Source organism: Mauremys reevesii, linkage group 5 (assembly GCF_016161935.1).
Source record: "Mauremys reevesii isolate NIE-2019 linkage group 5, ASM1616193v1, whole genome shotgun sequence".
In the NCBI taxonomy this organism is placed as follows: Eukaryota; Metazoa; Chordata; order Testudines; family Geoemydidae; genus Mauremys; species Mauremys reevesii.
Window position 1 is genome coordinate 91,355,854 of NC_052627.1, and position 14,337 is coordinate 91,370,190.

At 40.0% G+C, this 14,337-nt stretch overlaps 1 protein-coding gene across 8 annotated transcripts in view; it reads left to right on the plus strand.

Moving 5' to 3' along the window:
- The window catches only part of CORIN (corin, serine peptidase), a 289,837-nt gene that overhangs the window by 208,015 nt on the left and 67,485 nt on the right, over positions 1 to 14,337 (plus strand). For all 8 annotated transcript variants that reach the window (XM_039541668.1, XM_039541670.1, XM_039541669.1 and 5 more), the window contains exon 10: positions 1,957 to 2,064. In XM_039541668.1, coding sequence (XP_039397602.1) covers positions 1,957 to 2,064 — 108 coding nt within the window. The remainder of the gene's footprint in view (positions 1 to 1,956; positions 2,065 to 14,337) is intronic.

Sequence of the window (14,337 nt, forward strand, 5' to 3'; positions counted from 1 at the left end):
GCATCTAAGAGAGGCAGAGAAGTTCTTAAATGATTTAGGATGTTGGTTTGGCTTCAAAAAACAGTTGAGCAGTAGTAGCACACTTGTGATATCATCAGAATAGATATGAGAAGGAGAATGGTCAGTAACTTGCTACTTCATCCGTATAATCCTCAAATGAGTATTGGCTTACCATATTGCTGAATGAGAAAACATACCTTAAGGAAATGTAATTATGACCTTAATGCTGTCTCATTCTGTGAAAATAGAAATCCAGTATGGAAATAATCACAACTGGGTCTATGATGCTTTCTAAAGACTGTGTTTATAGGAATTCAATGTGGACTGTATTATGATTAGAAAGAGTCTGTACTGTACCCACAGATGGTAGCATACCAAGGACTTGAGAAAGGACCTTTGGGAGATGGGTAGGAGGTAGCTGAGGCGTAGTGGTGGGAAGACTTTAAAAATTTGTTTTAATGCCCAGATTTGTGACAATTTTGGAAGTCTGTAAAGATTTTTCCTATCCTATGAGTTTCATTTTAGGATCAAGTGCTCTTGTAAAATAAAAAAAAACAAAAATCTATTAGTTTCTGTATGTGCATACCATATTGTACTGTAGCAAATGTGGTAAAGATGTAAAACATACATCCTCTGCCATACCTCAGATGAAGCGAAGCCACCAAAAGAATGAAAAGATACTCTTGATACACCTAGCTCAGTGTTAAGCTACATAAATTAGATTGTGAGCTCTTTGGGGACAGGGTTTTGTCTCTGTATTGTGTGTCTGCTCAGTGTCTGGTGGTTGGTGCCCATGGACACTACTGCAGTACGAATGACAATTGTAATAATATGATTTTAAACTTGACGGTCTGATAACATTATACACTTTTGAGTCTGTGTGTTCAAGAGCAATCAATTGAGATAACTTTACAAAACAGCCAAAGCCACATAAAGGAGGTGACTTTCAATGCCAGCCCCGGCTGTACCCTTAGCAAAGATTTTAGTTGGGTGGGGAGGACTCAGAGTCATACAGCGCATAGATAGTAATAGAGATAGTAGAGCAGTAGAGATAGTATTCTGTGAGAGGAAATGTGGATGGGCCAAAGTTTTGAACATGGAAGCTCTCTGGTGAGGCGTAAGCTTTGCTGCATTTGGCTGTTGTATATCCCTCTATAGCAGTGGTTCCCAACCTATTTACCACTGTGGGCTGCATATGCAGCTCTCTATGTGTTATATGGGCCACATCCATAAAATATATATACTACCTGTATGGCCCTGAGGATGTCAGATAGGTCACAGTTGAGAGCTGACTGGGCCACAAATGACCCCAAGGACACAAGTAGAGAACCACTGCTCTATAGGCTGGTTGGCAGCTTCACCAGCCAAGGATGGAAAACAAAGCTTTAGGCATTAGTCTTTTAATGCCCTTTGTTTTATTGTCCACGAAACAAAAAGCAAATCAGGTGAAAAATACAGCGGAATTATTCCCACAGGCTTTCCCTGCTTTAACCAGCCAGGAGGCGAGAGGACATGCCATTCCCCTTTGACCCAACTTCTTATTCCTCTTATACTCTTCCCCAAATAGCCATGTGACAGGCTGAAAGCACTCCTCATGCACAGCCCAGAATCTGAGAGAGAAACTTTCTCACATATTAATTTAAACCTGGGGATAAGAAAAGAGAAAGGAGAAATTATGTTAAACACCAATGTGTTTTTTTCCACCTTAGAAATGTTTTACATTTCCAGATGTAGTCGTGGAAATGCTGGGGGCTCTATGCTTAGTACAGAAAATACCTTGAAAATGACAAGTACTCTGGTGGTCTAACAGCAGATTGTTATTGAACCATCTAATGAACTTGGGAACACTTTTAGTCTGTCTGTTAATCTGTAACTGTATCTTCTGACTACTACACTGTCACTTTTATTCCTCTACTGAATCATTATAGTAAAAGCTTTTATTGTTTTTTTCTTCAGGTCAAACACCATGTCAGGAAGGGGACCAGAGATGTATTGATGCTTCCTGCCCTGATTCTTGTGGCACCTCTTCTCTCTGTGACATGAACAATGGCCAGACAAACTGCAGTAAGTAGACCATGTATTTCCTGCGATTGTTGTCTCAGGGCACATTTCCAGAGCTTTCACTATAATTGAATTTATGAAGATGTGGTACAGTATACAGAAAGAAAGAATCTTTTCATTTCAGGTTAATTTGATGACTAACGGTTGCATGTCTAGCAGTTAAATTGTTGAAATGGTCTTGGTTAGGCCAAACCAGAAACAAATATGTTATCTTGAATCATGTCTAAGATGCCATGCACTTTTAAACATCTTTATGACATTGGATCATAAAGTTTTTTCCTCAGCATATTTTCTTTGTTTTATTCTGCTGTGTGGGTGTTCATTGTTACAATTTGTTTAAATAAAGTTAAAGAACACTAAAATGTGCACAAAGGAAACAAAGTATAGAACATGACTCATGAATCGACATAGGTCTCCCCAGACAAAATACAGTCTAGTATGTACCTTAACAGGTGGTCAAACATAAGGATAATACAATATTAAGATTGACTTTGGACAGATGTTAAAATAGGCCAAGTGATGAATGCATATAGAAGAGATCAATTGGGTACTATGGTTTGAAGAGGAGTTTTAGAGAAAGATGAAAAGAAAGGGAGAAAATTGTGGAGAGTGTGCTCTCTAGGAATGGATTGTTCATAGGAAGTTTTTACAGAATCATAGAATATCAGGGTAGGAAGGGACCTCAGGAGTTCATCCAGTCCAACCACCTGCTCAAAGCAGGACCAATCCCCAACTAAATCATCCCAGCCAAGGTTTTGTCAAGCCTAACCTTAAAAACCTCTAAGGAAGGAGATTCCACCACCTCCCTAGGTAATCCATTCCAGTGCTTCACCACCCTCCTAGTGAAAAAGTTTTTCCTAATATCCAACCTAAACTTCCCCCTCTGCAACTTGAGACTATTACTCCTTGTTCTGTCATCTGCTACCACTGAGAACAGTCTAGATCCCTCCTCCTTGGAACCTCCTTTCAGGTAGTTGAAAGCAGCTATCAAATCCCCCCTCATTCTTCTCTTCTGCAGACTAAATAATCCCCGTTCCCTCAGCATCTCTGCATAAGTCATGTGCTCTAGCCCTCTAATAATTTTTGTTGCCCTCAAATGGACTCTTTCCAATTTTTCCACATCCTTCTTATAGTGTGGGACCCAAAACTGGACACAGTACTCTGAATGAGGCCTCGCCAATGCTGAATAGAGGGGAATGATCACGTCCCTCGATCTGCTGGCAATGCCCCTACTTTTACAGCACAAAATGCCATTAGCTTTCTTGGCAACAAGGGCACACTGTTGACTCATATCCAGCTTCTCATCCACTGTAACCTCTAGGTCCTTTTCTGCAGAACTGCTGCCTAGCCACTCAGTCCCTAGTCTGTAGCAGTGCATGAGATTCTTCCGTCCTATGTGCAGAACTCTGCACTGGTCCTTGTTGAACCTCATCAGATTTCTTTTGGCCCAATCCTCTAATTTGTCTAGGCCCCTCTGTATCCTATCCGTACCCTCCAACGTATCTACCACTCCTCCCAGTTTAGTGTCATCTGCAAACTTGCTGAGGGTGCAATCCATCTCATCCTCCAGATCATTAATGAAGATATTGAACAAAACCAGCCCCAGGACCGACCCTTGGGGCACTCTGCTTGATACCGGCTGCCAACTCGACATGGAGCCATTGATCACTACCCGTTGAGCCCAATGATCTGGCCAGCTTTCTATCCACCTTATAGTCCATTCATGCAGCTCATACTTCTTTAACTTGCTGGCAAGAATACTGTGGGAGACCGTATCAAAAGCTTTGCTAAAGTCAAGGTATATCACATCCACTGTTTTGATTTATCATCACCAGTGATTTGTTTACTGGGAGGATGCAAAATCATGTTGAGGAGTAAGTTGAACAGGTATGAAAGAAAATTTGGAATTTAGCTCATAAATTCAGGTTGGAGTTATTTCAGTTGTAAATGAGCTATTGACTGGCTACCACTTTGGCTCTGCTTGGGAACCAGTCTCAGAGGGAAGGTGGTAATGATTTCCATATCATATTGGTATCAGACCTTAGATTTAGTGTAGTTAGCTGTAGCCCCTTCCACTCCCTCCTTCACCTATTTTGTGTAGTTATGCAGTCTGATTATTCAAGATATTGAATGCCCTTAACTTAATTGAAGACAATGGGAGTTAAGGGTGTTCAGCACTTTACAGAATTAGCCCTGAAGTGAGTATATTGACTTTGGCAGATCGTGTAGGACAAAGCCTGGGGGATTTGGGAATGTCATTTCCAAGGATCTTATTAATTACTGCAGAATTGCTTGGAGCATACCGCAATGTTAGCCAGCTATGACTTTGTAGCAGATGGCATGATTGATAAGTTGTCTTAGTTTTATGTTTAATGGTGTATGGGGTATCAGAAGGGTCTCACAGCAGCATTGTTGCAGCAGTGTCTGTCCCAGCTCTCTCCAGCTGCTGCTGGTAGCAATAGTGACAGTGTTCCACAACTTTGAGGGATGACCATTTCCCCAATCAAAGGTCCTCCTGCAAAAGGTCTGTTTGCTTGGGCTGTGATGAATTTGGCTATAGAGATATAGTTTTCCTAAGAATAGGCACATTATTAGTTTGAGCTGTTGTTTCCCAGCTGTTCTTTGATCATAAGAAGTGTGTTATAGCTTTCATATGCTACTGCTGAAAGAGTTTCGGGCTGTAGATTTAGACCCTGGGTTATGAGTTTACTACTCTGACAATTTCAAATTTAATCAAGATGAAACATATTATACAGGTAGCTGGCCTCAATCAGATATTTTTGGAATATGCACATTGGTTTATTTTTAAAGTGGGCAAAAATGATTTTGATCAAGTATTTTTCTTTATTTCTAAGCAGTTTTACCATAAAGAAACTTATTTTTAAAGAATAACCTGTTGCAGGCATTATCCCCATGTAAAACATGACTGATGTCTGTCCAGTAACTTTGGAAAATAGTGAGAGCAGGGGCTACATTTCAAAGCATTCAATATGGACTGAATGCCCTCCGGTCCTCATAATTTCCAGTCCATTTAGGCTGACATCGTAATGTAGCCATGGCATCTTTTTAATGACAGTACAGTTGTCTTAGATGCTTCTTTTGAGAGTCTATCAAAGGGAGCTGATGGAGATGCTACTGTCATATCAGATATCCTCATATCTAATATAATTAATGCTTTTATTCAGATCTGGGCCTAATATTTTGTTACTGGATAAGGCCCAGGCAAATTTTTTTTATTGTATATTTTAAAAATATTTTAAAAGTTATCCTGGTCCTGCCTCAGTGCTGGAGGCTAGACTAGGTGATCTCTTGAGGTCCCTCCCATCCCTGCATTTCTATGATATTTCTATAAGATTTTGGCTTAAGATGACAAATGCAAGGGATTTTATTACTTTGTCCCTTGCTCATTAGTTTGTGCTTAGAGATAAGGGTTTATTGCCTATTAAACTATAGAATATACTTCAAAAGGAAATAATATGGTTCTATTACTAGCAGGGTGAATTAAAAAAATTAATTGGAGATATACTAATCTTCTAGAGCTGGAAGGGACCTTGAAAGGTCATCAAGTCCAGCCCCCTGCCTTCACTAGCAGGACCAATTTTGCCCCAGATCCCTAAGTGGCCCCCCTCAAGGATTAAACTTACAATCCTGGGTTTAGCAGGCCAATGCTCAAACCACTGAGCTATCCTTCCCCCTAAATAAAATTCACTGATTTAAAAAAATCTGATTTTTTACATTTAAATTAAATCCAAGTTTATTTTGAATAAATAAACCTATTTAAAATAAAATTTGAAATTAACATCCTATTTTGAGGCCTAAGTTTGTAATCCATTAAAATCTTTTAAATAAATAAATAAATGAAACAAATAATAACAACAATACCAAAGAATCCTGTGGCACCTTATAGACTAACAGACGTTTTGCAGCATGAGCTTTCGTGGGTGAATACCCACTTCTTCGGATGCAAGTAGTGGAAATTTCCAGGGGCAGGTTTATATATGCAAGCAAGAAGCAAGCTAGAGATAACGAGGTTAGTTCAATCAGGGAGGATGAGGCCCTGTTCTAGCAACTGAGTGAAAACCAAGGGAGGAGAAACTGGTTCTATAGTTGGCAAGCCATTCACAGTCTTTGTTTAATCCTGAGCTGATGGTGTCAAATTTGCAGATGAGCTGGAGCTCAGCAGTTTCTCTTTGAAGTCTGGTCCTGAAGTTTTTTTGCTGCAGGATGGCCACCTTAAGATCTGCTATTGTGTGGCCAGGGAGGTTGAAGTGTTCTCCTACAGGTTTTTGTATATTGCCATTCCTAATATCTGATTTGTGTCCATTTATCCTTTTCCTTAGAGACTGTCCAGTTTGGCCGATGTACATAGCAGAGGGGCATTGCTGGCATATGATGGCATATATTACATTGGTGGACGTGCAGGTGAATGAACTGGTGATGGTGTGGCTGATCTGGTTAGGTCCTGTGATGGTGTTGCTGGTGTAGATATGTGGGCAGAGTTGGCATCGAGGTTTGTTGCATGGATTGGTTCCTGAGTTAGAATTACTATGGTGCGGTGTGCAGTTACTGGTGAGAATATGCTTCAGGTTGGCAGGTTGGGTGGCAGGACTGGCCTGCCACCCAAGGCCTGTGAAAGTGTGGGATCATTGTCCAGGATGGGTTGTAGATCCCTGATGATGCGCTGGAGGGGTTTTAGCTGGGGACTGTATGTGATGGCCAGTGGAGTCCTGTTGGTTTCTTTCTTGGGTTTGTCTTGCAGTAGGAGGCTTCTGGGTACACGTCTGGCTCTGTTGATCTGTTTCCTTATTTCCTCGTGCGGGTACTGTAGTTTTGAGAATGCTTGGTGGAGATTTTGTAGGTGTTGGTCTCTGTCTGTGGGGTTAGAGCAGATGCGGTTGTACCTCAGTGCTTGGCTGTAGACAATGGATCTTGTGGTGTGCCCGGGATGGAAGCTGGAGGCATGAAGGTAGGCATAGCGGTCGATAGGTTTTCGGTATAGGGTGGTGTTAATGTGACCATCAATTATTTGCACCGTAGTGTCTAGGAAGTGGACCTCCTGTGTAGATTGGTCCAGGCTGAGGTTGATGGTGGGGTGGAAGCTGTTGAAATCGTGGTGGAATTTTTCCAGAGTCTCCTTCCCATGGGTCCAGATGATGAAGATGTCATCAATGTAGCGTAGGTAGAGAAGGGGCGTGAGTGGATGGGAGCTGAGGAAGCGTTGTTCCAGGTCAGCCATAAAAATATTGGCATACTGTGGGGCCATGCGGGTGCCCATAGCGGTGCCACTGATCTGGAGATATATATTGTCATCAAATTTGAAATAGTTTTGTGTGAGGATAAAGGCACAGAGCTCAGCAACCAGTTGTGCTGTGGCATCATCAGGGATACTGTTCCTGACAGCTTGTATTCCATCAGCGTGTGGGATGTTTGTGTAGAGAACCTCTACATCCATGGTGGCCAGGATGGTGTTTTCTGGAAGGTCACCAATGCATTGTAGTTTCCTCAGGAAATCAGTGGTGTCACGGAGATAGCTGGGAGTGCTGGTGGCATAGGGTCTGAGTAGAGAGTCCACATACCCAGACAGTCCTTCAGTGAGAGTTCTGTTGTTCTGAGGTGCTGTTGTCATCATGAACAGGTCTGACTACCAAAAGGAGGCCGCCAGACAACTCTCCAACACCAAATTCTACAGGCCACTTCCCTCAGATCCCACTGAGGAATACACTAAGAAACTGCACCATCTACTCAGGACACTCCCTACACCAACAACGGAACAAATCAACATACCCTTAGAGCCCCAACCAGGGCTATTCTATCTACTGCCCCAAATCCACAAACCTGGAAATCCTGGACGCCCCATCATCTTGGGCATTGGAACTCTCACTGAAGGACTGTCAGGTCATTCACTAACTATATATAATACTTCCTTTGTTTAATAAATTTTTTTGTTTTAAATGCAAAACATGTTTTGATTTTTTTCTTGTGTATCCAGAATATTTAAGGTAGTTTTATTTAATTAAAATAAAATGCTCCTTTTGAGCATTTGTCATTGAATTTGAATTTCCATCCAAAGAGCATGACACAAATCACAAGCAAAATTTTAATAATTTAATAAATTAGAAATGCATTATTCACTATTTTCTATCAGCAGTTCTCAAACTGTGGGTTGGGGCCCCAAGTGGGTCATGACCCCATTTTAATGGGGTCACCAGGTCTGGCTTAGCCTTGCTGGGGCCCATGGCCAAAGCCCAAGCCTGAGAGCTTCAGCCCTCGGTGGCAGGACTAAGTTTACAGGCCCCCTGCCTGGGGCTGAAGCCCTTGGGCTTCGGCTTTTGGCCCCTGGCCTGGGGCAGTAGGGCTTTGACTTTGCCCCCCTGACCCTTGGGTAGCGGGGCTTGGGAGGGCTCAGACTTTGATCCCCTCTTCTGTGGTCCTTTAGTAATTTTTGTTGTCAGAAGAGAGTTGTGGTGCGATGAAGTTTGAGAATCCCTGTTCTAACAATAAAAAATGTAGAAATTAAGAGACTTAATAAATATAAATTAAGTCATGTAATTATTGAAATAAATTTGTATAGATAGTATATTTCCTGATTAGCAAAAATAAGTACCAAATTTAGTATAAAGGTTCTATTTAGTTTCAAGTCAACATGTTTTAATGGTTACCAATCAATGAGAATCAACCGTTCTTTAGGAAAATAAATAGGGCTGTCAAGCGATTAAAAAAATTAATCACGATTAATCGCGTTGTTAAATAATAATGGAATTTAAATATTTTTGGATATTTTCTACATTTTCAAATATATTGATTTCAATTACAACACAGAATACAAAGTGTACAGTGCTCACTTTATATTTATTTTTTATTACAAATATTTGCACTGTAAAAACAAAACTGGTATTTTTCAGTTCACTTCATACAAGTACTGTAGTGCAATCTCTTTATCATGAAAGTTGAACTTACAAATGTAGAATTATGTACCAAAAATAACTGCATTGAAAAACAAAAGTATGTAAAACTTTAGAGCCTACAAGTCCACTCAGTCCTACTTCAGCCAGTTGCTCAGACAAACAAACTTGGTTACAATTTGCAGGAGATAATGCTGTCCGTTTCTTGTTTACAGTGTCACCTGAAAGTGAGAACAGGTGTTTGCATGGCATTGTTGTAGCCGGCGTTGCAAGATATTTATGTGCCAGATGCACTAAAGATTCATATGTCTCTTCATCTTCAACCACCATTCTGTAGGTCATGTGTCCATGCTGATGATGGGTTCTACTCAATAATGATCCAAAGCAGATCGGACCGATGCATGTTCATTTTCATCATCTGAGTCAGATGCCACCAGCAGAAGGTTGGTGGTTTGGTGGTTCTGTAGTTTCCGCATCTGAGTGTTGCTATTTTAAGACTTCTGAAAGTATGTTCCACACCTCATTCCTCTCATATTTTGGAAAACACTTCTGATTCTTAAACCTTGGGTTGAATGCTGTAGCTATTTTTAGAAATCTCACATTGGTATCTTCTTTGTGTTTTGTCAAATCTGCAGTGTTCTTAAAACAAACATGTGCTGGGTCATCATCCAAGACTACCATAGCATGAAATATATGGTAGAATGTAGGTAAGACAGAGACAAAGACATATAGTTCTCCCCCAAGGAGTTCAGTCACAAATTTAATTAATGCATTATTTTTTAACGAGCATCATCAGCATGGAAGCATATCCTCTGGAATGGTGGCCAAAGCATGAAGGGGCTTACCAATGTTTAGCATATCTGGCACATAAATACTTTGCAACACTGGCTACAAAAGTGCCATGTGAATGCATGTTCTCACTTTCAGGTGACATTGTAAATAAGAAGCAGGCAGCAGCATCTCCTGTAAATGCAAACAAACTTGTTTGTCTTAGCGATTGGCTGAACAAGAGGTAAGACTGAGTGGACTTGTAGGCTCTAAAGTTTTACATTCTTTTGTTTGTGAGAGCAGTTATGTAACAAAAAATATCTACATTTGTAAGTTACACTTTCATGATAAAGAGCTTGCACTACAGTACTTGTATGAGGTGAATTGAAAAATCCTATTTCTTTTGTTTATCATTTTTACAGTGCAAATATTTCTAATAAAAATAATACAAAATGAGCACTGTACACTTTGTATTCTGTGTTGTAATAGAAATCAATATATTTGAAAATGTAGAAAAAATCCCAAAATATTTAATAAATTTCAGTTGGTATTTTATTAACAGTGCGATTAATCGCGATTAATTTTTTAATTGTGATTAATTTTTTTGAGTTAATCATGTGAGTTAACTGCGATTAATTAACAGCCCTAAAAATAACTAAAAGGCACAAATGCAAAACAATATTTAAATTGATGATTTAAATCAATGTTTCCAGCTTGCTGATTTAAACTTGATTGACGATTTAAATCAGTCTACCATGATTAATAGAGTCCTGTAAAACTGAACTGAACAACTGGGTGATGGATTGCATGGATGATGGACTGCATGATCTAATTCAGTGATTTTCAAACTTTAGCAACCCAAGGACCCCTATTTTAATTTAAAATTTTTGGCAGACCCCAAACCCTTCCTGCTCATCCCCAGGCCCTGACCCCACTCCACCTCTTCCCCCAGGCCCACCCCTGTCCCACCTCTTCCCGCCCCTGCTCCACCCCTGTCCTTCCTCTTCCCCATTCTTTCCACCTCCTCCCCTGAGTGCACCTTGTCCCCGGTCCTCCCCCTCCCTCCCAGTGCCTCCTGCACACTGGGGAACAGCTGTTCCCTGGTGTGCAGGAGGCACTGGCAGGGAGGGGGAGGAGTTGAGGGAGGAAAGAGGAGGAGTTGATCACTGGGGACCATGGACCCCAGTTTGAGAAATGCTGATCTAATTGATCTTTTCTAGTTTTAATTTCTATTTCTTCCAAACATGAGTAGAAATCCTATTAATATTAATAGGAATTACACATGTATGTCGAGAAGACAATCAGTCTCTCCTGCAGTCTAGATTAAATTTATATTATATAAACTCTTAGAAAGTTTACATGTATTTGCATTTGCAACCTATATTAGTGTATCTGACTTTCATAATGAAGAATCACAAATTCATACCAAATCTCAATGCATAAAAGCCAGCAACTACCACCAAACCAGCAACTACACACCACACCACAGAAACACTAACCCAGGAACAAATCCCTGTAACAAATCCTGTTGCCTACTCTGTCCCCATATCTACTCTAGCGACACCATCAGAGGACCCAACCACATGAGCTACAGCACCAGGGGCTCATTCACCTGCACATCTACTAATGTGATATATGCCATCATGTGGCCTTAGAGGTTTTTAAGGTCAGGGTTGACGAAGCCCTGGCTGGAATGATTTAGTTGGGGATTGGTCCTGCTTTGAGCAGGGGGTTGGACTAGATGACCTCCTGAAGTCCCTTCCAACCCTGATATTCTATGATTCTATGTGCCAGCAATGCCCCTCTGCCATGTACATGGGCCAAACTGGACAGTCTCTACGTAAAAGAATAAATGGACACAAATCAGACATCAGGAATGGTAACATACAAAAGCCAGTAGGAGAACACTTCAATCTCCCTGGACATTCAATAACAGATTTAAAAGTAGCCATCCTGCAACAACAAAACTTCAAAAACAGACTTCAAAGAGAAACTGCAGAGCTACAATTCATTTGCAAATTTAACACCATTAATTTGGGCTTAAATAGGGACTGGGAGTGGGTGGCTCACTATAAAAGCAATTTTCCCTCTCTTGGTATTGACACCTCCTCATCAATTATGGGGAGTGGACCACATCCACCCTGACGGAATTGGCCTTGTTAACACTGGTTCTCCATTTGTAAGGTATCTCGCTTCTCTACATGTGTCAGTATATTTATGCCTGCATCTGTAATTTTCACTCCATGCAGCTGAAGAAGTGGGTTTTTTTTACCCACAAAAGCTTATGCCCAAATAAATCTTCAGTCTTTAAGGTGCCACCGGACTCCTCGTTGTTTCAATGCATAAAAAAGAGGCCAATATCTGAAAAAGGAACACTGTGAAAATAAACATTTCAACAATATGAAGAAATTCAGTTGTGTATTCAGGGTATGTATGTGTGTGAGGAGAAACCACTGTAAGAAAGAGAAGTGGTAGAGGCAGTGACAGAAAGTGAAGAGTCAGGTTTCTCAGAGAGCCAGGAGATGGAAGGACCAGGAGGTGAAGACAGAGAGGGTATACCAGAAGCAGCAGCAGGAGAGCAAGGAAGGGGACTGGGGTGGATGTTGCTGGAGACAAAGAAGAATGGCAGAAGATTGTGTGTATGAAGGCGGGGGGAGGGGGAAGGTATGTGAACTGATTATATGTGTGAATGTGAGAAATGGAAGAGAGAAAGGAGGTGGACAGAGCAACAGGTGAGAGGTGACTGGTCATGAGTAATTATCATCTATTCCATGAGTCAATCAATTATACTATTGATCAATAGTGCAAAGAATCAGTTAAGCTGTGAAGCAGTTAGACGGTGAATGAATGATAGTAAGCACTAAATATGCAGACTCAACAGTAAGATGAATACGCTGTTCAGAGCCCAAGAAAAATACTTTTATGCAATCAAGAATTTGCTGTCTAAGTGCACAAAGCAAATCAATTTCAGTGCTTTTTATCTGTCTCAACTCCACAAAATAATCTCATTCCAGACCACACACTATTAAGAGAATTTGGAATTGAATTTGACTTCCCCTCACCCTTTCTCGTATTTTTGCCATACATGCTATAAATATTTACATTTTCAGGCAGTATTGTCACATTAACATCATGTGACCTAATGTGGCTTGAGAGGTTTCCATGATGGTTTTATGCATGAATTACTGTTAATTTTAAGTCTGAGCTATGTTTTAATTTCCAAACATAAAACTTGTTTTACTTGCAGTTGAGGATGAGAAAAAAACCCTAAATCTACTACATGTTATAGTTGATAATTTAAATAAAAAATAGAGAATTCCCTGTTAAGATTCCTATGGATTCTGTGTCCACATAGGAGCCAACAACTTTTTGCCACTGATTCCCATCTAGATTCAGCTAGAAAACAACTTAACTTCAAGGGCAATAAGTATGGTTTCAGATGTATGCATTTATGAATTTAGAAATACTACTGACTTGTGCTAGTGCATAACCAAGTCAGGACATAATGGGCAACCTGGCATGCTCCAAAATTGGATCTGCCTACACTACATTGCATGGCACAACATACACAGCTGAATGAAGGCAGTGTGTGTCAAGGTCCGACACACACCAAAACCCGATCTCAGGAATTCCTATTGTCATCTGAGTCTTTCTTATATTAGAGAGGTGACTGCTAAAGGAGGTTGCACTAGGGGCTGTCAGGTCAGGCAAGATTATCAGATACTACTGAATCTTCTTTCACATCTCTCCTCAAGACTCACCCATATAATGATACTTACAGTAAACTGTGAACTGATAATGGCTAGGCAGGTGGCCAGCGGAGATTACTAACATCATTAACATATCTTGTTTGTTTACAGAGCTAATCAAAACTTTTTTCCAATGAAATATGGGGTATCAAATGATATTAAATTCTTCCTGGAAAATTGTCATTTAAAAAAATATTCATTTAAATTAAACAAAATATTAATTTTGATTCAATTCTAAATGAAAACTTTAATCTCAAATTGAATTAAAATGAATTATTTGTTTTAATTTTTAAAATATTTTTCCTTTTCTTTTGATAAAATGAAAATTTCTTTTTTTTTTAAGGTCCAGATTTTCCATTTCTTTAACAGTTTTTCTTGGGAAATACTTATAATTCTCTGACCAGCCCTATTTATGTTATAAAACCTCTGAAAACCTGTTAATTAAACATATAGCTAGCCTGCATAACCGTGCATACTTGTTACCCTGGTTCTCCCTCTATGTATCTTCCTGTTAATTACATTAATTTGTCTTAAACTGTAAGCTTGTGGGGGCAGTGACTGCCTCTTACTACGTGTTCATACAGTGGCTAGTCCAAAGGGACTCCATCTTGATCAGGGCTTCGGGATACAGTGTAATAGAAATAATATTCTTTATTCTGTTAAACACTCTTGTTAATTTGGGAGTGGGAGGAATGTTGATGAAATGCTTTCCAATCTGCTGTATTTTGATAATTCTATATAAAAACTCTTGATGTTTAAAGAGTTATTAGCTGAAAAGAATTAGCTCATGTAATAGTTTATTTGTACCTTTTTATAAATGAGCGTCCAAAAGTTATGATACAGAAAGACCTTGGTAA